The sequence below is a fragment of the Rhipicephalus microplus genome, chromosome 5 (genome assembly GCF_043290135.1).
Source record: "Rhipicephalus microplus isolate Deutch F79 chromosome 5, USDA_Rmic, whole genome shotgun sequence".
Taxonomy (NCBI): Eukaryota; Metazoa; Arthropoda; class Arachnida; order Ixodida; family Ixodidae; genus Rhipicephalus; species Rhipicephalus microplus.
In genome coordinates, this window is record NC_134704.1 from 123,980,605 (window position 1) to 123,998,908 (window position 18,304).

The following is an 18,304-nucleotide window of genomic DNA, read 5'->3' on the forward strand; positions in this document are numbered from 1 at the left end:
AGAGTGCGCACTTGAAGGGTGCGCTCACTGCCAGCTTACGAGAAAGCCACAAAAGAAGAAAACTTGCTTAGCATTGAGTATGGATTCGGGCCAGTGAGCCAGCGATTAGGTCGGTGATCCATATAGTTGTAATTTCGTTAAAATCGAAATGGGCTGGAACACAATGATGAAACTCGCGTGAGCGTGAAGTTCATTTATTCGAATGGACGTACGAATGGACATGCGCCGGGCACGTAGCGCGTAGACAGGATAACCGCTGGTCATTAAGGGTAACTAACTGGATTCCGAGAGAGGGCAAGCGGGTTAGGGGGAGACAGAAGGTTTGGTGGGCAGATGAGATTAAGAAGTTTGCGGGTATAAATTGGCAGCAGCAAGCACAGAACCGGGTTAACTGGGGGAACATGGCAGAGGCCTTTGTCCTGCAGTGGGCGTAGTCAGGCTGATGCGGATGATGATGATTTTGATGAATACATATTCGGATGAACGTTTGACTGCACACTTATAAAAAGAAACAACAAAATAAATGTAGCACGCACGCGGTACAACATGCACTGACGATTCTCCGGACAGTTTATCTGAGGCAGCGAAGGCTTTGGAAGCCGTTTCCCCCTTCGCCCTTCAGATAGGTAATTTATTTTAACAGGGAAGCTGCTCTTTGTCAAGCTTTTCATGAAGTCCGGGATTCGGGGTGACACTTGTGGACATCATGAACGGTTATGTGCCACCCTCATCGGGTTAATTTTACGACACACAACTTCCACTAAAGAAAAAGGAACAGAGCAGCAGTTGGCCCAACAAATGGTGTGCGTGTTTCCATATAGTTACACCACTGTCACGTGATACTAGGTTGTTATAAAAGGTAATCGCTTTGGTAACCCTTGATATCTTAACAAAGCTTAATTAGGAGCAGTAATACAACATATATGGAAGGCTCTAAAAACATAAATGCGTCAGCCTGACGAAGAGAACGCCACGAAGTTCATTGTTTCATCGGCGTCCGCGAAACGGAGCTGCTTGAATTTTTTCCGATAACATTACTTACGGTGAGCATATTCATCCTTCTGACATGACACTATGGTCACTTCTATGGCTTGCCTTGCGTCTGATATCGATGCCGAGATATTACAGTGCAGCACTCTAAGCGGTGTTCGGCAGCACAGTCAATGCGATGTGTATTTGCGTGACTTTTCATATTATTGTCAAGTTTACTTTTCGTTCACTTTTACACGAAGAAAGGACTGAAAGAAATGATGAGTACAAAACAGATTGACCCGTTCACAGGCCCACAAAAAAGTGCAAGAACAAAAAAATGACAGCATATCCACGGGGTGAATGATTGAGGGGGCGAGGCTCGTAGCAGGGTCCTCGTGGCGCCACCGTGCAGAATCACGGCTAGCTTCAGCCTCCCGAGCCCGCACTGCGGGGTCGCTTCTTCGAGCGTGAGCCGCCGCCACCCTACGTGCACGCCGCTTCGCAGCCCTGTCCATCCTCCGTCGACTAGCCTCTGTTGGTGCGCACGCAAAAACAGCACCACTGAAGAACACACGATCGCAGTTTCGCGATCGTCTCTATTTTCTTCCATACGTGTGAGGTAAATCGTGTTTTCATAACGTCACCTTTTATTATTATCTTTTGCTACAAAACGCCCTCCATGTGGGATGATTTTGCATTTCTCAGCGTATATGCATTCATTCTATAGTACAAGGAGCGCCACCCATTGCCAGCAACTTGGGACGTAAATACTGTTTTCATAAAACTCGCCTTTTGTTGTTATCGTTTGTTACAAAACAGCCTTTTGTGAGAGACGATTTTGCATTTCTCAGCGTATATGAATTCGTTTTATAATACAAGGAGCGCCATCTATGGCCGGACTGGAGACTCATAGAGCGGTGGTTACTACGATAACGGGACAATCGGGTGACGTCATAAGAAGCTTCATCCTTAAAAAGAAATAACCGGAGTGATAATACCACCACTGTAGAAATGACAATATAATGCTTTACTGGCAGTGTGCTACAACAGGACGTAAAAATTAACATTGAAATTCCTATACTTATGCATAGAGAAATCAAAACAAAATATTAGTCCGCGTAAAAAAAAGGCAACAGAAATATTAGAAGCATAGTAACATGATTACCATCCAGAAACAAAGGTACATCACACATAACGCTCTGTATTGTGCCCCGCATTAAAATCGTGCCAGCGATGCCATCCATTCAAACTGCAAACTGTTCGACTCGCATATTTTCAAGCTCAAACTGTTCAAGTATCAAGCTGCAAACTGTTCGACTCGCATATTTTGTGTGCGCTTGTGCTTGTTTAATCTTTCTGCGTTCTTGCCCACTTCGATCTGGTGCAAAAAAAAGAGAAGATGTCATAAAGCAAACCGAGAATATGCGGGCCACTCGCTGCCGCAAGGCCTATGAGCGTGTCTGCCGATAACCGGCTTTCGTATGTCGATAGCGAAGCGTGACGAATTAGGGGTATTTCGTCACACCTCGGGCGAACAATGAAGCTATAGTGGGCACGAGGCCGCTAATGCTTGTGCAGCGAGTATGGCCGCGCGGGCTGTGGGTGATCTGTGCGTGGCTTTAGATGTGGCTTGTCGGCTACGAAAATCGCGAACACTGCGAACGCTATTTCTAGGTGTCCGTGAACTTCGAAGGTCCAACTATGTCCGATTGATTGATTGATTGGTTGTTGGGGATCAACGTTCCAAAACCACCATATGATTATGAGAGACGCCGTAGTAAAGGGCTCCGGAAATTTCGACCACCTGGGGTTCTTCAACGTGCACCCAAATCTGAGCACACGGGCCTACAACATTTCCGCCTCCATCGGAAATGCAGCCGCCATGACCGGGATTTAATTCCGTAACCTGCGTGTCAGTGGCCCAGTGCTTTAGCCACTAGACCACCGTGACGAGTCGAGCTATGACCGTGTAGCAGTAATACTTCCCAGTTTGGGAAACAATGTCTTTAAACAATGCACTATATAACTCAACGAGGATTCAGTTTTATTTGCTAGTTCCCATCCTAGGCACTTCCTTCTCGACAGCATAGCTTTTCGCAGTCCTTTATTAAAACAGGAAAGTCCACCCCCCATCCTACCCCCCTATCTTTAAATCTGTACACTGGTTGAGTCTGGAAGAAAATAGACGTCGCGATGAGTGCAAAAATCACAGTAAAATGATGACGTGCTCGCCATAACTCCGTGGATGTCATTGGTCTCTAGCTTTATAAAGGTAAAAGTGTGATGTTAACATTTCTTGGCATGCAACTCAACAGGCCCTCAGTTGCCCTTATTGCCAAAACCTACTTGTCCATAAGCTTCCCTACAATTATAAATATAGCCACTGGGCCGAACATTGTAGCACATACTTGCCACAACCCCCCCCCCCCCCCTTCCTTTAGATAATTATCGAAATGGAGCTGGTTCTACTTGTGCCAAAATAGTCTACTAGTACTAAATGAATTTTTTTTTCTTCAGCGTCCATCTGTAAGCATGGCTTTTTCACGCGATTTACTATAACACAGGAGAGCCTCCGCTAATATTTGAAGTCGATGCCCACTGTTTTAACGTCTCCATAAGCGATTTATCCGCACTTTCTCACAATTAAAACCACGTAATGACCCAACCACACTGGGCACGTCCAGCTTTCGAAGCTTCACCTCAGCACACTTATATAAAGCGCAAACGACTCCACATGGCAAATATTGACAAGGCGTACTAGCTTGTCGGCAGCAATACGTTTACTAGTCACGCGATAACTGAAACTTTCCATTCATATAAGCAGAAAGTCCCAGAACGCCGCTAAAGGGCGACCACTCTAACCTTGAGTTGACGATGCCATCTCCCACCCTGTCGCCAAAGTTTCTTATCTCGAGGCTGATTTAAAACTTATGGAATTCTCCCACAGGCCAGGATGAGCCGATCGCCCACAGCAAGAATATCTTCCCAGTCCCGTGAACACTAACAGGACAATCTAGTGATAAAGCGAAAGATTATACGGGCTGTCTCCCACATAACTTGAACCAACGATTTAAAATTTAAAGGCACTTAGGAGGCGAATTGAACTAAACGCATGCTACTCGCAATAGCCTGTAGATACTACGCTATTTTTTTATTTTTCCCATATTATTTATAATATAGCAATTGCCCTTTTTTTCATTAAGGACTGGAAACCCAAAATATGAACACTGATTTGTAGAGCACTTTCAGAAACCACCGGCTATATTGTTTTCTGTACGATACGTCTCACGCTGTTATTTTTTAGATGTTGTAAAGAAAGCTCGAGAAATGTGAAAAAAAGCCCGACCACGAGCGCACTGCTATAGTGCTGCTATAGGCTTCCTTTGCAACGCGAAACACACACACACACACACACACACACACACACACACACACACACACACACACACACACATATATATATATATATATATATATATATATATATATATATATATATATATATATATATATATATATATATATATATATATATATATATATGTGACGTATGAAGCGATGATTGGTAGAAGCCGAGAAGGAAGAAGTGACAGTGGAATAAACATGGGGTATGAGCCAGGCCACGTCTCCCACTCATCGAATCGTCACACGAGTCGACAGGATGAAGACCTCCCAGCCACTTCATCAGTGTCTCATCATCAACGCAGTTCTACACAAGAGGCCCTGACCATACATCGACTACGGAATCATCTCCTAGCCGCACACAGCGACCAGCACCATGACAGAATCATCGACCGACCTTCCCATCCCCAAGTACACCGGAGCAGCGGACGATGGACCTGTACAAGACTGGTTTGACCTGTTCGAGTTCCACGCTACCACTGCATCTTGGTCGCAACGGGAGATGGTTACGAACTTCAGCGACTATGTCACCGGTGAGGCATTTAAGTTTTACCTCATCCACATCTTTGAAAACGACGAGTCATGGCAAAAGATCAGGGAAGAGATGATTACCCGTTTCAAAGAATACGATGAAGACCTGTTCATACCTCATCAGCGGAAGGCTTTTCAACTGACTCATCACAGTTACGCGAAGTCTTCCCGCAGTAAGCCTATTTTCCAAACGAGATCTCAGAGAAAATATACCACCATTGTACCATCATATGACTCTTCCGAAAAAACGTCACGCATTCGAACACCGACTGGTAACGTGCACGTCGCAATAGACAAGGTAAAGCGTCCGTATACCGAAAGAAATCTAGACAATTTCGCCAAAAAACTGAACCTAAAGCCGCCTTTCCCAAGAGCAATGAAATCGTCATTTTCAACGTGTTCACTGCACCATGACACTTCAGATTTTACAGAACCACCCAAATTCCTTGATGCATCGTGTCACACACAAGGCCCAAACGGTTTCGAGCGTGTGACGGAATTTACGTGTGACGAGCTGGTGAATCCTCGCAATACCAGCCCCCACCCTGACGTTCCCGACCAGGGTCGTTCGACAGACACTGTCAGCCTAAGGCGCTCTCCGAAGGCCGGCCGCCTTAAATGGTTCATTCGAGTGCGCCGGCATTGAACAAGCGCACAACCCAAGTGTGCAGCATTTGCAGGAGATCATCGTCGATATGAATAAACTATGCCGATTGTATCCTCTCAAATAGGCGCGCGCGCGGCTCCTTTTAAACTAAAGTCAGTGTTCGCTGACGCGTGCGTGGGTGCTCTAGATCTTGAGTTAAGCGGGGACGCTGAGTGCAGCGACTCTATCAGTTGGCCTAGAGAGAACGAATGGCTTCCTTCTGGGCGGATGTATACAGACAAATATACACACAAATACTCTCTCTCTCTCTCTCTCTCTCTCTCTCGTTCTTTCCCTCCCCGAGTCTTGTCAATGCGCTGCTGATCACAGCACAGCGCGACTCCGGAATCACCCTCGCATCCCGGCGACAAGAGGTCGAGTTACTTCACGTCCGTCAGCTTCTTCTCATCCGGGGTGCCACGGAGGCCGACGAACGACCAACCCCTTATGGGCGGTTCTTCTTCAGCACGTTCGCTTTACAACCGCGGCAGTAACCGCACATCAGGCACCACCCCGTTTAACCAACCGCACCGTCACCGCTCCTACGGGATACGCAAGGCGCCCGCAGTTCCTTCGTGAGCGCTATAGCCGCCGGCTCTCACCGCCGACATCGAGGGAAGGAAAGTCATCGAACGAGGGAAGGACGCTTTTTGTTTGTTTCGCTCCCTCGTTGCGTTTCTGCAACAAAGCCGAGCCTTCTTTCGAGCCTCGCCCCACACGGCTGCAGGAAGCGAAAACCCGACGCGAGAAACGAGAGCGCGAAAAAGACGCTTGCGGAAGGAAGGAGACCACGTGTACTCCGAACGGGCTCCGCGCTGAGCTTTTTGTTTCTCGGCTCGCGCCTTCGGCTACAGCGATAGCGGCGGCGTCACTTGTGGCAGCGTTTTCTTTTCGGGGCGGAACAGCGGCAGCGACGTGGAACGAGCGAGCTGCGCCCAGCTCAGCGAGCGTGGTCGCTCTTTCGTGCCCGCGTTGCAGGGCGCAGTCCCCCCAAACAGCGAGCAGCGTAGGGAGCCGAGCGGGGCCGAGTCTTGTCGCGAGTTTCGAGGCCGCGTGGAAAGAAGGCTGAGAGCGGTCAACGAGAGAACCCTTTGTTTCCGAAGTGAAAAAAGTAAAAAAAAAAACATCGATCTACACCTCCCACTTGAACCTGTGTGTGTGTATTCTGAGCGCTCTCCACGAGCCGAGTACTTGACAGCGGGCTGGCCCGACTGCGAAGGCCTTGCGTCGCGGTGGGATAAGCGTCCGGTTCGTGGTGTCCTGCTGCCCGGTTGATTAGAGAAACAACTGAGTTCTCGGACGGATTACGGATACCTCCCAGCTCACTCGGGAATCTCTGACGCTTACTGATCTCCTAGGTTTCGCTCATCAACATCATCGCGTGGTCGATGTGCCTGTGGTGTTTCGACCTTCCACCGAGAGTGTTCTCCTGTGAAACCGAGAAGCCATGACATCGCTCGATGCAGGTGCCATTGTGTTTCACGTGTCGCTAGAGGGAAGGCAGTGAACATCCTTACCCATTGGATTGCGCGCACGGCTTCGACATCTGTAACTGCTTCGTTAGACGTGCGAGCGTCTTCCCGCGGTTTGCTTATATAAGCCAAGATGAGACCACCACGTCGTCGCAGGGCAGGAAGCTGGAATGAGTACGAGCTGCTCTTGGACATCAGTGAGTATAGCACTGCTTGTCACTATTTTTGGCTCGAGCTTACAAGCTTACAGCAGTACGTTAAGCCCGAACTTTAGTTTAAAACTTCAAACACAACGTCACCTTCCTATATATATATATATATATATATATATATATATATAATATAAAAGAAATAAGTGTATACCTAAGGGCTCGTTTTTCCGTGTTTTGACAAAATAATAATGAGATGTAACAGAGAATAATGCCAAGGAATGTACAGGGGAAGTTATTAGAATCAATGCAAAGTAAATAAAAAGAAATAAAAGTGGCTAAAAAAAGAACAGTTTGTAGGCAAGTTATTTTTTCACGCACTTTTCTTTCGTCTTATTTACTTTACATTGGTTCTAATAACTTCCCCTATACATACCGTGGTATTGTTGTCTGTTAGATATCATATATATTAGTATATACATAAAACTGCTGGGCTCTCTCCTCCTCTTCAGCATACGTACTTGGCGCCTGAGTGGTTTTATAATGTGATAAATCACATCACTTGAAGAGATATGGTTTCCTGTTATGGCAGCTCTTTCGTGTCATTGTAAACAAGATATTTACGTTCGCCCACTGCACACATCTCTACCACTGAACTTGTGAGTTTGAGGTCGTGCACCTGGGGCGTTCATTGTTGTGGCTGCGGTCACATGTGTTTCAATTGTTCTATCTTCACCACATGTACAATGCAAGAAAGAGCTAGATGTCTCTCTCTTAGTGCAACGATGCAATGGTCTCCGCACGCAAACAATTCTCTTTCGTTTTCCGCCTCTTGTCTTGCCGCCGAATTTGCTACAAGAAGTGGCAAACAGCCGTCTTTGTTGCGTTTGCTTATTTTAATGGTCATCTAGAACTTTTGTGACGGTTCAATACTTCTTGTTTACATACGAATACATGAATATGTGGATGCTATTTACTAAGGGACGTATGTATATTTATGGGCATTATTGATTATAAAGAGAAAGTAAAAATAAAATAGGGAGGTTAACCCGGGGAGGTGTCTGGTTTGCTACCCTGTATATACTTGGAAAAGAAAAATAGAGTGTAGAAGAATGAAAGAGACGAAGGAGAATTTGTGAGGACACTACAAATCCGTGCAAGTGCTACACCGTTCAAGGACCACATACCCGCACTATTTGTGCACCCAGTGTTTTTATTTTTTGTGCCCCAAGTTCAGAAATTTTGATTACGTTCATAGCTTCAGAAACTTCTGAAAGAGAGAAAAGGAATAAATGTGAAAGGCAGCGAGGTTAACCAGGCAGACTTCTATATGCTTTATTCTGCTCTGAAGTAATCACAGAAAAGATAAAAAGAAAACAAGAGCAGGCATCGAAAAATAAAATGTCCGCACAAACCCATTGAACGAGTCAGACAGCGACTATTTTTGCTTTTATTCACTCTCTATGCTGGAACAAAATACACCAGTCCACTTTCAGAAAACATGAAGCTGAGTGCCATTGTACAAGAGTTCCGTGAAACGTACAAGTAGACTACTGAGATATGCCAGCATCTCCGGAGGCAATTAGCTTCACGATTTTTCTTCGATTATCAGGTTAACACTTTCTTCCATACTACTGTCAATGTTTTTCTTATCAACTGGATGTATACCGCATTAGCCGGCAATGATTAATTATTGTCTTCACGAAATTGCGTTTTGGTAAATACCTCGACCATTTGGCACCTCTTTAATAGTTTTTATACTGTACTCAAATTATTATATATCTTGTCTCGTAATGAGGCTGCTATTGAGGTTACAAGACAATAAGGCTCTTTTAATCTCGGCTCAAATGCTTCTTCAGCTTTCATTTAGCCCACGGCACATATATATATTTTGCGGCTGTTTGTAACTCCAACAAAACAGGGTGGCACGCGATAAAACAATTGTCAAGCTTCAGTCATATTACTTTTTTTATAAAGTCACGTAGTGTGAAAACAATAATTTGCGTGCGTGTTTCTCAAATTACGTGCGTTTTATGGAAACTCCGAAAAGATAATACGTATGTCATATTGTCACGTCCTGCAGGAAATACATGGTATTTCCGCTGAGGCGTATGTACGCCAGCTTCGGCAGAAATACTATGCGAAAGTGATAGTGTGGGAAAAGTTCTACAAAATTAGCACTTCTATGAAAATTTCCATTACACCTGCCACGGTGTTCTAGTATAGCTAAAGCACTCGGCGTCTTACCCGCACAGCATTGGATCGAAATCTGGCTTCGGCGGCTGCATTTTCTCATGAGGTGAAAATGCTTGAGGCCTGTGTGATTAGATTTAGATGCAGTAAATGAACCCCGATGGTCGAAATTTCCGTAGCCCTTCACTAAGGCGTGCCTCACATTCATATGGTGGTTTTTTGGCGTCAAACCCTAAAATATATTACTGAAAAAGCTTGCTATTGCTAAAAAAACACCTCGTATATTGGTGCTTCGCATAGAGAAGCTTTTGTTGCCTCTTGGAATGCACCAAAAACAAACATTTCACAACTTAAAAGGGCTAAATTTTGGAAATGGTACTTACAGCAATAAACTATCGCTACGTGATTTGTCATCGAAATTTCTAAATTTTCGCTGCGTATCACTGCTACTATACTTACTTCTATGTGACGTCTAGCCCATGAGAGTCAATTGTTTGCTGCCGATGTGGCGTGAAAGTCCTACGAAATTTACTGTGTCGTCTTTCTTCTTCGTTTTCGCGTTACATGATTTACAGCACGGTTTCGCCTCTTGGAATATATGTTTTCCTTCAACCTGTAGTCATGGAGTGATGAAGCTTTGGCATTAGAACGGGTTAATACAGTACTCTGGGACGTTTTTCCGCTCCAAATGTAACTTTCACTCTAAAAACTTTATTATGAACAGTTTGGAGGTATAACAGTACAACCATAACAAGAAATCAAGAAGGCACAGGACAGAATGCTGACTTCAACCAACAGTTTTTGTTTTGGTTAGATTGCATATTTATGCGAGCCACGCTTTCACTTTGATAAAAAGAACAAGAAAACGGGGGGAATCTCTCTCCACCGCGCCATCCACTCCGGAACGAAATAATCACCTGCTATGTAATTCGGCTGACTGCTGACCCGAAGGCAACGAGACTGCAGCTTGGCCTTTTCGGCCACACATCGATGGAGGTGAAATTATCTAGAAGGCCCGCGTGCTTAGATTTAGGGACACCTTACCAAACTTCGGGTAATTGAAATTTCTAGAGCTTTTCCGTACGTGATCTCATAATAATATCACACTTTCAGGACATTCGGCTCTAACAATAATCATTTATTCAAGCAGCTATGTAATGATCGAAATTTGCCCGTTTTCTGTTAAAAAAAAATCCAAGAAGCGTTAATGCTCCTTACGACTCTTTCGAAAACATTTCGTGTCCAATACTGATGGTATGGCACCGTGTGTGAGCAGACCCAAAAATGAACTGTTCCATATACTTCAAATTCGCACTCTTTCCAGGGTCTCAGATTTCACGTTACTTTCGGGATATTATATACCTATGCGCTTTCACCCGCTCGTAAAAACAGAAATGGCTTGTCAGCGCACTTCGTAGAATACCGTTCTACCGTCGTCCAACGGAACAACAATGGTCCAAAACAGTTGTCTTCCGTACACATAAGCGTAGCCTTTTTTTTTCCATGTTATTGTTTGAGTCGATGTGGTGGGAAATGATGCACAATAACAAGGGACCGGGCCACGTTGCATGTGGGTCGTGCAACTTGTGTGCGTGTTCACGTGTGTCGAGCGTACAGCCATGCCGAAGTCTTCCGCTTCGCGCCGTTCACGCCGTGATCGAAGTCGTCGAGAGCCTACCCGCAATCCTGGGATTGAAGGTAATACGAAGACCGCTTGCGTAATATTAAGTAGACACACAGCAGTGAAGTGGCGTGTCTTCGAATGTCAGCTGCAGCGAACGGGCATAGATATGGTTTCAACTGGAGATAAGTGATTTCACTGTCGAGAAAGTATTGGGACCATGGCACTGCCCATCCCAATTCCGAAAGGCAACGAAGGCGCTGTTGCGTTTTCTCGAAGACATCGACCTGTTTCATCGTTTATGTTGTGAAACTGTTAGGCGTTGGCCTAGTCAGTGACTTTTTCCTCCTCTTCTATAACTTTCCTTCCCCTCTCCCCTTGTGCAGGGTAGCCTACCAGGGCTTAGGCCTGGTTAACCTCCCCGCCTTTCTCCTTACTTTCTCTCTCTCTTTCTCTGGGATGTAAAACACGAGCAATTATTATTATGAATTATGAACTGGCAGATGCCGACGTTCGTTATGGTGACCACTCACGCACTTTGCGGGAATCTGAATAACTGATTGGCGATGTTCAACGATTGTCGAGCGGAATATTCCGCGAATAATGACAGTTGGCCTTTTTGCATTCCAAACAACCATACATGATATGACGGGCACCGAAGTGGAGGGCTCCATAAGTCTTCAAGACCTGGTCGCCTTGTGAGCACACATTAATCGAAGTACACGGGCATTTGGCGCTTTGCCTCCACCGAATGTGGTGGTGCGGCCGGGATATGATCCCACGACTTTCGGATCGCTATTTGAGCACCATAAAAACAAGACCATCACGACATTTGATTAGCAATGAGATCACGGGGGAATTGTAAGAACTTCGTCAGTTTGTTTTTGTTTTTGCTGTTCTTGTTTGTTTTGGTAGCTCAACTCAGATAAGAAAGAAAAAGACGTGGCATGATAAATAATTAGGAATCTTTGTGTGTATGTGTGCGTGTGTGTCTAATCGAAATATAAACATAACACGAACCAGCTTGAAACCACTCAAGAAAATAGCTTGTCACCAGTGGTAGTGAGTCGAAGTGACTGCTTAGACAATGAACGTGCGATGCTTCTCAACAATATAGGCCATATTCATACTATCAGTCAGGTGATAGAGAAATGCCCGGAATAAAACCAACTCCTATATGTAGACTTTATAGATTATGAGAATCCATTCGATTGGGTCTAGATATCAGCAGTCACACAGGCACTGCGGTATCAGGCATCGATGACGCCTACATAAACACAGAAATATACAGTGAATCCACAGCCAGGATAGTCCTTCATAAAGCAGGTGACAGAATCGCAGTAATGAAGGCTGTAAGGCAAAGAAACGCGATCTATCCAATGCTATTCACCATGTGTTAACAGGAGGCTTTCAGGGCGAATGTTTCAGCTCCAATGTTAGAGTTCGCCAAGACTATCTCCAAAAGCTTGCTGATGAAATAGAGGTTGGAGATTTTGGTGAAGACTGTCTGAAGCTTTCTACCATCTCTTGAATGTATGAGGTTTCTCTGCAGAAACGGCTTACCAATAGATTTGTGTAGGAGTTATGACGTGGCTTCTTGACATGCGGATTTATCTGAAGCACTCTCTGTTATCCTATTTACCTGCGTATGTACACGACGAAATGAAACCGCCACACATTTAAGTCGAGGAAAAAAGCAAACAGAGAACTTTATTCGTGATTAGTCAGCTGTGTTGTAATTATCTTTGTTTAAGTTTAAATAAATCAAAGTGGATGGAAAGCTTTCGGAGGTTGTGTGTACGAGTCCACTGACATAAACAGTCATGCCTGTTCGTCCACTGTAATTTCTGTTGAATTAAATTAAGAGCATTACAATACAGTAGAGAAATCACGAATAATGTTCCCGTGTCTTCAGTAGTTTGATTATTTGTCAGTTCGATTAGCCTGTGTATAATACAGAAGATAATTCCCTGTAACAAGGCCACTGCTGTCGCACCTTCTTATATAGTAGCTAGTGAGCCAATTGGTGTGTTCAGCGAGTTAGCTACATAAAATTCGCGCCATCCGAACATGGGAGCGTTGAATCGTGCACCTCAGGTCCTACAACAAAGTTTCGCATCCATCCATCTATTCATCCTTTTGCTTCCAGGGTTCTTGCGTTGAAAAAGAAGAAAGAAAAACCATAAACACTACAATGGGTCAATATCGTTAAGTCCCACTATTAAAGTAACGGGTATAACATATGCGATTTGTTTGACACGTCGCTTCTCTTCGAACAATGCTTCATTGTGCAACTAGATAGCTTTATAACACGCGGTGTGCACATTTCCGAGAAATATGACAGTCGAAACGTGGAGCCGCTCCACATTCCTCCGCAGCGCTGAATGGGGTGATAACACACCTGATGCCGGAGATTGCGGCGCGATGCGTATGTAAACATGATTTTTGAGAAGCAAAAGTAAATGCACAGAAATCTATGGTCACCTAAGTTGCATATTTTTTGTCTTTCTAAACTTTTCCATGGCAGCCTGCTCTATTTGCAGCGGAAGGCACGGGAGTACATTTATGGGCAAATGCAACACTAACAAGAAATTACTGAGGGGAACAGCTTCAGCGAGTGATAAATTGGGAGGGAAATGTCACAGTGATGATTCCGTGGTCACACAAGATTGCTTGTGCTTCACTTTTACAAAAGTGCAAACAGAAATCATGCTTACGCTAAGAGTGGTGGCGAGAACGCCGACTAAACTCGTTTTAGGGTGATCCTAAAGTGGTTCGTGCATCAACTTTCTTTAATTACTATGCGCCCTTCTGTGTCACTTTCTCGCAATTCAATATTCTGCAAATAAATCGATGAATCAATAAACACTGATATTCCTGGGGTGGTCATTCCTATAGTAATAATCCCAATATCCCTGTAACAGACAATCGAGTTGCGTAGCACAGCTGACACGCAAAGCACAGATCCCGTAAGCTGTTCTAAAATGTTATATCGTCTCACGTTTTCCAGGGAAAGGGCTCTCTTGCATAGGTACACATGCATATGTGAACTCATGTGGCACTTTCAGAAACCAAGCTGACGCTTCGAAGACGTCCAATCAGGCACGTCGATGTTAGTTGTCGTGCCTTGTCTGGTGTGTTATTGTGTTTATTAGTTCTAATCATAGACCTTCAACGTGTTATCAGATTAGGCTCCACTTATCTAGGCATAACAGATACCCAACTGAACAACAAGCTCTGTTCTTGCTCCTGTTTGTTCTAATCTCTCTTCGATCTCCACATGCCTTCATCCTTGTTTTATTTCGCGGGTAAATTGCTCATTGGCTCACTTGTGCAAGTGAGAAGCAGTGAGTCTTACACACACACACAAAAAAAACAGCCTTTCCCGCTAGACACCAGAGTCCAGCATTACACGTTTTGTGACGACATCGAGAGAAACCCCGCTCTGGAGCCTGAAGCTTTTGCAAGAAGACAAGCGATCCTGACAAGTAACGTGAGACCCTAGATTAAATGCGAGATGAGCGATGTCACGTCGTTTACTTTTTCATGACAGCTGTCATCAGGTTGCTCATCCAGTGACACAGTCGGTATATTATCCACCCAATTAACTCGCACTCGCTCGCAATGCCACGTGCGATATCGCTGAGATACGTTTTATCAAATGACAGCCACGTCAAGGCACACTGACGTCATCTCGTAAAAATTAACTTTATGGCTACAACCTGTTGACGGGACACAACAACACAATAAGGGTCCGGCTGCTCTAGAAGCTCATCTAAGACGACGACAACCCCTCCCGCCCTCCGCGCCATTCGTCTTGAAGACGCCCCGACGGGAAATCGAGAGCTTCGCAGCCTCGGTGATAGCGTGCATGTTTGCGAGACGGACTGAAGCCGATACGAGTGCTTGAGCACTTGTTATGACTGCCGCGGCGTCTTTTATAGTTAATGCCTCAAACCGAGGCCACGCGGCTGCTACCAGCATGTCCATAGATGCGCGCAAATGATGGGGGGAGGGGGCGAGGCCCTCTTGGTTACCTTGAAGGTGAAGGGTAGGAGAAGGGGCTGAACAGTCTGCTCTATACTCTCACTTTATAAGCCAGGTGCTAATAATCGCCCGTTACAACGGTCCTGTGCACGCTTATGAGCATGCTCTTTTTTTTTTTTCAAACAGTATTTTTTTTCTTTATTTTTGCGTGCCACTTGGACAGTTTAGTTTAAAACGTGGAGGTTTTTCCCACGCATCTATGGCACGTGTGTCTCATCGAAATTGTTAGCAATAAACCAACGCCTACATGTGTATGTCTGACTGGTCTCCCTTTATCCTCGTCACTATTCTTTTGAGAAGCAATCGTCCCAAAAGCGCATTATTGTAATGTAACAGGGCACTATGTAAGCTGTGCTGAACGTAGAGCTCTTCTTTGACTTGTGGATACATTGAAGTGTGGCAGCTTGGGCTAGTTGGTGTGGCATGACGATAGTTATAGCGCGAGAACAAAACGATGACACGGAGACAAGACGGACACAAAAAGACACGAGCGCTCGTGTCTTTCGTGTCCTTCTTGTCTCTGTGCCGTCGTTTTCTTCTCGCGCTATAACTATCGTTGTGGATACAGTCACTTTATACACTGAACTGATATTTTAGGCCCCCAAAAAGTGACATCTTTTTTTATATTCGTTTTTAGTTTGCATGTGTGTTCAGAACTGAACAATGACCAAGTATGATTAGTGAGCTGCTACTTAGGAAATAGTGTAATAAGATTAAAGTGCTATTATTTGAAGTTTCTAGTTCAGGATTTTTGAAGTATTGCTACTCAGTGAAATACGCCTTTTATTTATCACGGAAATAATGTCCTAGTTTTTGAGCAATAACAAAATTTAGGTGTGATATAGTTCACACGTCTGTCTGTCTCTTTCTATGTGTGTGTTCCCCTCTTTATTTGAAATCAAGGTATTATTTCCAAGCTATGCCCAAGTACTTCCACGCAGTCTTATCTTACCGGCTATATTAAGCCCAACCCAGCGTATGACGTTCAGGAGATCAAGTGTACTTGTTCGGCGAGCCTATCGAAGGTCTATTTTTGAGATGATTGCAAACGCTGTCTTCACCTCTGCGGTGGGACGCTTCTGAAGCTATTACTCTAGCTTTACCTCAAGACCTTGTTTAGTGCTATGTAGATTTCAGTAGTGCGATATCTAGCCACTTCTACCACCTTTAAGAGAGTGGTACTTCAGTCCTATCACTGGCGTTGAAAAAAGCCCCTTTAGAGGACATTCAAGTGAAAGCTTGGACGACAGGTCAAGAAACGCGGGCTGGTTTATACACCGTATACCCTGGTTTCTGAAGCTGGCAACATCCCGCAAATTCCAACATAGACTAAAAATTACCATAATCTGAAAACCAGAGAGAGATATATTTAAATGGAGGGGAAAGACAGGGAGGTTAGCCAAGCTATGGCTCGGTTGGTTACACTACACTTAGGGTGGGGGAAAGAGGGAATAATATAAAGGAAAGAGATAGAGAAAAAAAAGCAACACCGTAATATGCGAAATATACCTCCAGTTATTAGCCTCAGTAAGCAGTCCTTTTTTAGGCGTGCGAATGTGCATGTTCTCTCCATAAACACACTAATACGTGTAGGTTGCCAGCCAAAAGCAAAAAAAAAAAGGCAGATCCCACGTACAGAGGGAACCGATCATACGCGAAGCACGAATGAGGAAGGTTGATATGGTACTTTAAAATCTACACAGCGTTACGAGGAGGACTTAGGTCGTGCCGTACATGCATTTCATGTAATTATTAATATATTTGCGCGTGGTATTTGTGTTTGTCGTCCATTCATGCCACGTAATACCAAATCGGGTGTACGTGAAGCTAGCGAAACGGCCGCGAGCGTGCTATGAGCGTAGCATGTAGATATGTTTGACATGACAAGCATGTCATGATTGTCATGTTTGAATTTGTCATTTACTTTCGTCATCTATTCACGTCATATAACACCACGTTTGGTATATGTGAAGCTAGCGGAGCGGCTGAGACTGCATCATGAGCGTGGCACGTAGTCATGTTGTTACATCACACGCATGTCGTGATTACCATGTTTGCACCTGTCATATACCTTCGTCATTCATTCATGCCACGTAACATTAAATTTGGTATATGAAAAGCTAGCGAAATGGCCACGAGGAAATCATGAGCGTGGCATGTAGTCATGTTCTTACTGGGTGCAAACAGGATTATCAAGTTCGCACCAGTCATATACCTTCGTCATCCACTCACGTCACGCTATGCCAAATTTGGTATATGTGAAGCAAGTGAAATGACCGCGAGTGCAACATAAATATAGTCATAAATCTTTTATGAGTTACATGACACGCATGTCATAATTTTCACGTTAGGGCCTGGCACTTATGTATGTTAGCCATGCAGTTTTTTCATACCATACGAGTTTTGCAATACGTCAATAATAATAATAATAATAATAATAATAATAATAATAATAATAATAATAATAATAATAATAATAATAATAATAATAATAATAATAATAATAACGTTATTATTATTATTATTATTATTATTATTATTATTATTATTATTATTATTATTATTATTATTATTATTATTATTATTATTATTATTATTATTATTATTATTATTATTATTATTATTGTCTTTGATCTCCTAGCGCCAAAAACGGAGACAAAAGAAAGAGACGTAGACAAACTTGAGCGCTAACTTCAAACCACGTTTATTTGGAAACACACATGGATATATATGAACTCAAATATTAATGTTGTAGGCCCGTGTGCTCAGATTTGGGTGCACGTTAAAGAACCCCAGGAGGTCAAAATTTCCGGATCCCTCCACTATGGCGTCTCTCATAATCATATGGTGGTTTTGAAACGTTAAACCCGACATACCAACCAACTTATGAAATCAAATAGCCTAAATCTCGGGCCTTCCGCTCTTACAGGTATAGTACTATGCAATATCATACAAAAACAAGAAACGTATAAACAGGAATTAAAAGGTAAACGCGCTGAAGTTTGTCTACGTTAGTTTATTTTGTCTCCGCTTTTTGACGCTAAGATATCGAAGTTATGCATTTTTACCAACCCGCCCAACTCGCTGCACCCATGAATAATAATATTATGGAGATTATGAGGGATGCCGCAGAGAAAGGCTATGGAAATTCTGGTCATCTGAACTTCTTTAACGTGCCCTAGGCAATCTTAGTTTCACGTACGTAGGGATTTCACGTACGAAACCTGAAGCGTCTACGTACCTTACGTGCACGCCATCAGAAACTCTTTTA

General features: G+C 43.9%; 1 protein-coding gene across 2 annotated transcripts in view; it reads left to right on the top strand.

Annotated features, from left to right (window-relative positions):
* The window catches only part of LOC142761612 (prestin-like), a 253,597-nt gene that overhangs the window by 39,251 nt on the left and 196,042 nt on the right, over positions 1-18,304 (top strand). Inside the window, exon 1 of one of the 2 annotated variants that reach the window (XM_075895900.1) lies at positions 5,973-7,220. The exons of the other annotated variant lie outside the window; for it this stretch is intronic. Within the exon in view, the coding sequence (XP_075752015.1) occupies positions 7,157-7,220 (64 nt within the window). The 5' untranslated portion in view covers positions 5,973-7,156. Of the gene's footprint in view, positions 1-5,972; positions 7,221-18,304 lie in introns of those variants that run through there. 2 annotated transcript variants of the gene reach the window in all.